The sequence below is a fragment of the Leptinotarsa decemlineata genome, unplaced genomic scaffold, assembly GCF_025532065.1.
Source record: "Leptinotarsa decemlineata unplaced genomic scaffold, Ldec_3_MD MMD2_tig00003736_RagTag_RagTag, whole genome shotgun sequence".
NCBI classification, from domain to species: Eukaryota; Metazoa; Arthropoda; class Insecta; order Coleoptera; family Chrysomelidae; genus Leptinotarsa; species Leptinotarsa decemlineata.
The window spans coordinates 5,955,142-5,963,011 of record NW_027412593.1 but is presented as its reverse complement, the minus strand read 5'-3'; the positions used below and the strand labels follow the sequence as shown (position 1 = coordinate 5,963,011).

Sequence of the window (7,870 nt, the reverse complement as noted above, 5' to 3'; positions counted from 1 at the left end):
AACTCAGGTCCTTTATTATAACATTTGAAAATTATTGAATAGCAAATACACTTATGATGAGGAACTGAACTTCGTTTTTACATCAAAATGTGCATATATCCTTAAAGAACGCAAAAGTGTAGTAAAACCAATCTCAAAAACCAACTAAAATTAGCATCCATATCTACAATTGCCAATCATTTATTTTATCGAATGCGGTTGATAACAGACTGAAGCTATGGATACAAAGATATTTTTATCGTTAGCTCACGGCTTCAATGTCTATGATTTTCATCTTTCTCCGTTGATTCACCAGAACTCAAAACGGATGATCAACTTAATGTGGTGACAGTGTGTGGTTTCCAATTTTCGCATCGAAAATAATTTATCAATTGACTTATCAATGTCACAATTTACACATCCGTCCAGTTCCAAAAGTAACCAACATATTTTTCAAGTAATTGCTGTCAAAAATTCCGGTTAGTAACGGTTAGGATGTGGTTATTTTTGGAACATATCTTTAAGTACCAAAATGTCAACACTGCGTACACCTGCTAATAAAAATAATTACCCCTTTTGAAAGAGCTGCAACCAAAAATGCTACACACTTTTGAAGAGTATTTGTTTTTAAGGGAACTAGCCGGTTTATTATGAACATATATCAAACGAACACTAATCAGTACTTTTGAAATGTAAAATATGTCCATCATTGTCTAAGTAAAGCGCAGTTGTAGCGCGCAATTTGGTGGAAAATGAAGATTTATATTGGTATGTTGGCGACACTTCAGAAAAATAAGAGAAGTGAAGTGAGGAGAGGTGTTGAGATTTTTATAGACAATCATTCGATAATTTATTGTTATATTCCTCAATTAATGGTTAGATGCCTTCATACATGACAATGCATAATTGTGAGTGTGTGATCTTCAAATATAAGTGATTGGTGTTTTTTGTGATTATGTTAGCAGGGCACACTATCGAATTGGCAGCCATTTTTGTTTTCTATCGCCCATTCGCTCCAAAACAAAAATAAATTTTACTTTATTTACAAGTTTTGGTTATCAATTTCAGCATTTTGCATTCTCGAAGGGTAATAAAACTTTTCATGTTTTCCTGGATTGTATTTCGCACATTTTTCTTTCTCTAGCAGAACTTCATGAAGAGTACACTGGTGAGCTCCAAGATTTTCATACCACTAATGAGTAATAAGGTTCATTTAGGTGGTACTGTTTCTTACCTCTAATAATTCGAAATGAATTAGTCACTGTTTCACTTTTGAACTTTCAATTCACTCCAGATAAAAAATTGAAGGCTTGAATAATAAATGACAAATGATGAAGATATATTCATATTCGTCCTCAGTTGTAGTTCATATCAAAACTCTTTTATACCTGAATTTCGAGCCTGTTTTCTGAGTGTAATGATTATAATTAATTATTTATCAGCATCATAAGTTGTCGGTTGGAGAAAAATGCCTAAAACTAGAACCACTATCAAAATAGAGCTCAACAAATGTTTTACCAATTTGGAATGGTAATATTAAAAACTAACTAATTTGAAAACCTACTTCTTCATCTATTTTCCTTCAGGCAATTTTAATTAATGACATCATGAAAGTTATCACTAATCTATCTTCTCTCCAGAACCTGAAAGCATTGTAATGTAAAAATGATCAAGTGAATATAAAAAAAATCTTATCTTCCTCATCAATGGAAACAATTCATGGATGGATATAGTTTAGGTACCTATGTTTTGTTTTTTTTAATGCAAAATAATATTTATCATAGCTTTGCCAATGATATTGATTCTTTCTACAATAAGCATATCAATCATTATTATTACCAACCCATACTAATAATACTCATCTTACAGATTCAACTTACATGTAGAGAACAATAATAATAATCATTCAGTTGGATCATCTAGAGATGATATTGAGTATGTCAAAACGTGTACTAATACACACTCCATGCACTTAGAGGCACAATATACAATTATGATTACAAAGATTTATGTCTCTTAAAATTCTTATCAAGATTTATCAACTTGTCAACCTGTGTGGTTCCCTAGATAAAATATTTTCGGATATAACAGCATTAAAAGAAAGTTTTTTAAATAGCTCCACCAAAATCTCAGGGTCAGTAGATCTTTTTAAGGTGGTCCTTATGTGGAATTTTGATTGAAAGTGCAACGAAAACTTGGCCAGATATAAGCAATCAAAAATTCAATATGACGGAAATTTCAAAATTTTTCATTTTGCCAAAATCGCGCCTATAGGGCTTAAATTTGGCATTTATATGTCCCTTAGAGAGCTTTACTCAAAAGAGTCGTTCGCGCGCGGCTGAATAAATTTCTTAAAAGATGCGATGCTCGGAAAAAAATTCCATATCTTTCTCGATTCTGGACCGATTTTCATGATTCTTTTTTTAAAATCTGGGGTAACTCATTTAAAAAATAACATAAGCCATATTGAATTTTGACAAAAATGAATAATTGTAGTAGTAACATGTGCACTTGAAAATTGACTTAAAAAATTCCAAGAAAAACTCCATTGCTGATTCAACTTTGAAATTTCAATTTGAAACTTTGCAGAGAGCTTTCTGTACACTCAAAACAGAAGAACATTGAAGTTTGAAAGTATTTTTTATTTGGAATTGAGAGGACAGCAAAATTGTCAGTAAAATTAAGGTTTTGAATGTGCCATAAAGCACGGTTTGGAGGAAATGAAAGCTATTGATTATAAATTTATAGGGCAGCTAATAAAAAGTCAAATCCACCACGCCTTGGAGCATGGTTCGAATGTAATATCATTTTAAAATAAATATTAAAACTTTGCTTACAGCTCCATTTGCATGACTCACAAAACTTTGCTAGCATTTTTATAATTACTTCTTTTTGAATAAAAGGTAATTGAGTCATTACCTTAAGATTATAATCATTAATCGATGGAAAAACACTGCAAGTTGTACGTATGTAATTATTCATATACAAGTTTCTAACTTTACAGATACCTTTCTGTAATGAATTTTAAAGAAAACTCCAGAAAAAAGCACACTAGTATTACCAAAAAAATACTAATTTTTATTCTCCTGAAAGTTTTGAAGTGATATGGTTAAATAATAATTACCTTTAATAATATTTTTATTATCATATGCTCATGATTTTATTTCTATTATTTATTGAACATAAATGTCGATCCAGTGAAACTTGAAAAATATTAAGAAAAATAGTTTGAATTTGCGTAATAACTTATTGGGGTGAACTAAAAAGTTTGCCCTTTCCACACGTGTATTAAATTCTCCATTATGATTCGAAGGTCGATAAATAAAAATAAAACTTTATAATTCGTTCAGAATTGGCTAAGATCGTCGCAATTTTTAAGTCATTTATTCAGCCGTGCACGATCTTGAAGCCACTATCCCCACTATTGTGGGGATAGTGTGTTTTCAAAAGTTTTTATAGCGTCATAAAGTTCGAGTATTTCACTAGATTTCTTGAAAATGTTGGCCCTTGATACTCATAATTAAAAGAGTGGCGAATTTTGGAAACAAAACTTGACTCTTGATTGAGCTAGGATTTTTTTCAAGTGTGCCTTTTGGTAGCTATAAGAATATGTTGGTGGGTAATCAACATCTTGAGAATTCACAAAGCTATGTGCAAAAAAATACGCTCTGAAAATAACATACTTTTTTGGTGTAAATTTGGTCGTGAATAAATGAAATTTCCATGTTTCATTTGAATTGAAATACCTAGCAAACCAGGTATCACAAAACCCTTTCCATTTGAATTGAAGAATTGGTGCCACCCGTCGACAAGTTATGCAACATTATTGTCTTCCTTATCAAAAAATACTGTTTCACATCTGTGAAACCCCCCGGATAGGTTCCACCTCTGCTAAGTAAACAGAACCACATTTTGGCCATAATGTTAGACTAATTTTGTACCCAATTCCTATATTTTTTATTTTCACTCAACGGAGGTATCAAAAGTTACACTAACTCAACGTTAAGGTAACAGAATGTAATCAAAGAAAAAAATCATTTTATCTAATCATATTATGCCATAATTTCAAGCTCACTCTAGGTCCCACATTCCTTCTATAACTGATTTTCCATGGCTTATTATTTATCAATCATGGGGTTCTGCTAATGTAGGAGCCAAATTTAATTCCTTCACCAGTTTCATAATTTTCAATTTACATTGATTTTATTACCATTTATTCACTATTTGCAATGTGTTCAACATAATTCATGTGAACAAGTATACCCAATTCGAAGGAAAAAAAATATATAACAATACATCAAGGTTAAATTATGAAAAAGTTAACCAGATAATTCTTTGTCCAGTCCATATAAAAAAAATTAAATTGATAATGGTATCTCATAGAAAAAAAGTCGTATTCAAAGTATGTGAACACTATCTAATACAGTTTGAAAAGTGGCAATGAAAAAGTGTTTTTTTTCAATTATCTTCTCAAAGAACGCCATAAAAAAATTAACACGAAAGAAATTGACAACTCAACGAAACTAATTGGAGTTGAATAAATTTCAAAAGTCATTTGAATAAGCTTTAAAAGGCCCCCTTTTTTTAGTTTCACAGACTTTGTATCCCCTCACTGTTCCGAATTTTTCCATACTGGCCGTTTTTGTCTTGGAACAGAGTATAATAGAATACTTTTTTTTTGTCTACCTTTGTTGAAGGATTGCGCAATAATAACAAAGAATTGCATCAGCCACTAAACTGAAGCAGTTACTGGAAATGCTTCAGCACTGTCAGCACATTTGAGGGCTTCCCCTTAGATTGGGAGAACCTCTAGTTAGTTGATAAATTTGAATCACTTTTGTATATTTCTTTTGTTGGTATTTCCCTATCATGATTAAGAAACAAAGTTTATTTTTGAAAAACAAATTGGGTAAGTGACTTTACCGTACATTAAAGAGTTAGAGAATAGATGAAAAAAATAATGCTCAAAAAAGTGATACCGCGAATACATTTCTGTAAAGTTAGTATCAAAAAATATGATATAGTGAAAGTTTGAAAGAGTTCAAAGAATGATAAAAAGGATCAAAATTACTCCAATTTGGAGTAAGTGAGTTTCAAATATGGGGTGTGGTTATCTTCATTTTATCTGAATGTTCAAAACAACATTTTTTGTAAAAGTTTTAAGAATAAAATTCTTGTTACAAACACAATGGCATAAATAAATATTAATATAAACATGAAGTATAAGATGTGAAGTATAAATGTATAAAATGTAAATGATTAAAATAAAATATGAACTTTATATACATACATATGCAAAGGTTACATGACGAGAACTAGGACAACGAATAAAAAATATGGTTTTCACACACAGTACAACCGCAATTTCCACACATTCTAAATTACAGGACATCGTCAAAATATTCTTGTAGGTCATAACAGGCTTTATCACTTGATAGTTTTGTACATTTCTTTCTGCATATGATGAAAGGAGTCTCTTTGATTTCATTGGGAAGTTTATCCTGATTCCATTATATATATATATATATATATATATATATATATATATATATATATATATATATATATATATATATATATATATATATATATATATATATATATATATCAACGAGTTTTTTTTTAACCAAAATTGTTTTGGAATTGGTAGATTCAGTTCATTTGAACGTCTTGTGTGATATGTGGCTGTAGATTCATAGTTCTCCCTATTTTTATGAATAATTGACACGGTTTCCAATATAAATATTGAAATAACTGTAAGGATTATGTTCACGAAAAAGGAGTTTAAATGAATCCCGCCATTTCGCTTTACACAAGTACCTGATAGCCCTTTTCTGCATTAAAAACATATACTAAGTCTAATAATGAAAATTGTAATGAAATAAATGTTCTCATTATTAATGAAAACTGTAAACATTCAAGGAAGTAGCTACTACACTTTTACAATAAGTTTATAAAAAACACTTGAAAATTGACAGTCAATTCGATGTATCATTGTTATCAAAATAGGCGATAACATTATTAGCAGAAGAAGCTTTATGTGGCTAATTCATACAGTAAAAAACACCCAAAATGAATAATTTTAATTTTATATTACAAATAATTATTATAGTGACTACTTTGTTTCAGATTGCTCGTTTCTTATCATAAAATGTCTTAGTTGAGAGAAAAACTTTTCGTGTTCCTGTCTAATGAAAATCAATATAAGTTGAAAATGGAGGTGCAAGTACCATTACCGACAGTCATCAAATTGGAGGAAGAATCTAATACCATCGACTTGGGTAAGAGGAAAAAATATCAATTTATATACAAAATGTATGTTAATCTTTTGAAATTCTTTCACCTCTCATTGAAATCGTGTAAAGCATTATTTAATGGTTAAGTCATCAATCAAATATTTTTGTGTACTGTGTTGCCTTAAGTATTCCTTCTAATTGAAATAAGCTATTTTATCTGGATGAAATGTAGATAAACAGGTATTATTTCTACCAATTTGTGACATAAAAGTGATTCAAGCCATATCGTCTTTTTCGAAAAGGCCACTATTTTTTCAATGGTGAACATGAATGCAACTTTTGAAACCGAAAACAAAAACACACCTAATAGTAGGTGAGCCCAAGCGGTGATTTTGCGTGTCACTCGAGCGCGTCAGAAAATCATTTGGGGAGAAACCTTGCACCCTGTAATATACCCCTACCAAATATAAACTATAAATATAGTGGCGTGCGTTGAGGGCAGCCCGTCAGATTAGTAAAAAAAAATCGATCCTCAAAAAAACTCAAGTGAATCATATTAAGAACAGGTAAGTTAAGTACATCTAGAAAAGTATATATTTCAGTAATGAGACAATTTGAGCATGACATAAGGACATGGGGGAGTCACAAAGTCATAAAAAAAAGTCACAGCGAAGTACTTGAGCGCGAATATTTTTTTTATTTTGAAGGGAATTCTATCAGGATTACTCTGCTAAATTGGCCCCACTTGTTTCACAAGCACTACAAAATACGCATGCGCTCACTGGATGTGATTTAAACCCAGCTTTTTACAGATATTGCAAAAAAGGCCTTTAGAAATTTTAATGGGATCTGAAACTTAACAAACAGCATTATCTCTCACCATGGAATCTTTCATCTGCCATTTGTACTTATTGAAGAAACTAGCTGATGTCAACAGTGCTAGGATGGAAATATTCAATAAAACATTCAAAGTAACAGATACGTCTCACCCCTTCTCATTTAATGTACGTAATTATAATAATAATAACATTTATTGATTTCTTTAGGGCATCCTAATATACATACATTATTTTAAAAATATATAAGTAAATAACATATAAATAACAAAAATGATGAATGATAGAAGAAAAAAAAAGAAACGCATTTTTCAAGATTCCAAAATGGTTTCAACATGAGGATATACATAATAAATATATTACAAAACATGAAAAAGAAAATCAGGGATGAGATTTTATATAGTCCATGAGTTTTTTTTTTAATTGGAAAACATTTATTGAATCTTTCAACGAAAGTGGGAGTTTGTTATACTCATTCAAACTTTTATAAAATAAAGACTTCATCGTACTAGTCAAATTAGTTCAAGGAAGGTGGAATTTTTGGGAGCTACTCGCTCTTGTTAAGTGGTTATGGATTTGAGATTTATATATACAGAATTCCTCAGAATAAGTTGGAAGCAAGTTATGTGTTAGTTTGAAAATGAATATCATTCGTAACTCGTACAGTATCTGGGAAACAGACAGCCATTGCAATGTACTTAACATGTTTGATATACTGGAATACCTATTCACTTGTAAAATAATCCTCATTCCATGATTCTGTAACTTTTGTAAAGCCGATACCTTATTTTGTTTAAATGAGTATAAAAGACTAGCACA

At 30.5% G+C, this 7,870-nt stretch overlaps 1 protein-coding gene across 6 annotated transcripts in view; it reads left to right on the top strand.

Moving 5' to 3' along the window:
* The first annotated feature begins 753 nt into the window (after positions 1–753).
* The window catches only part of LOC111503591 (uncharacterized), a 38,110-nt gene continuing 30,993 nt past the window's right edge, over positions 754–7,870 (top strand). For 3 of the 6 annotated variants that reach the window (XM_074178354.1, XM_023157943.2, XM_074178353.1), the window contains exons 1-2: positions 754–887; positions 6,109–6,260. In XM_074178354.1, coding sequence (XP_074034455.1) covers positions 6,194–6,260 — 67 coding nt within the window. In that variant the 5' untranslated portion in view covers positions 754–887; positions 6,109–6,193. Of the gene's footprint in view, positions 888–916; positions 1,148–4,737; positions 4,889–6,108; positions 6,261–7,870 lie in introns of those variants that run through there. The other 3 variants (XM_023157940.2, XM_023157938.2, XM_023157941.2) reach the window with 3 other exon arrangements.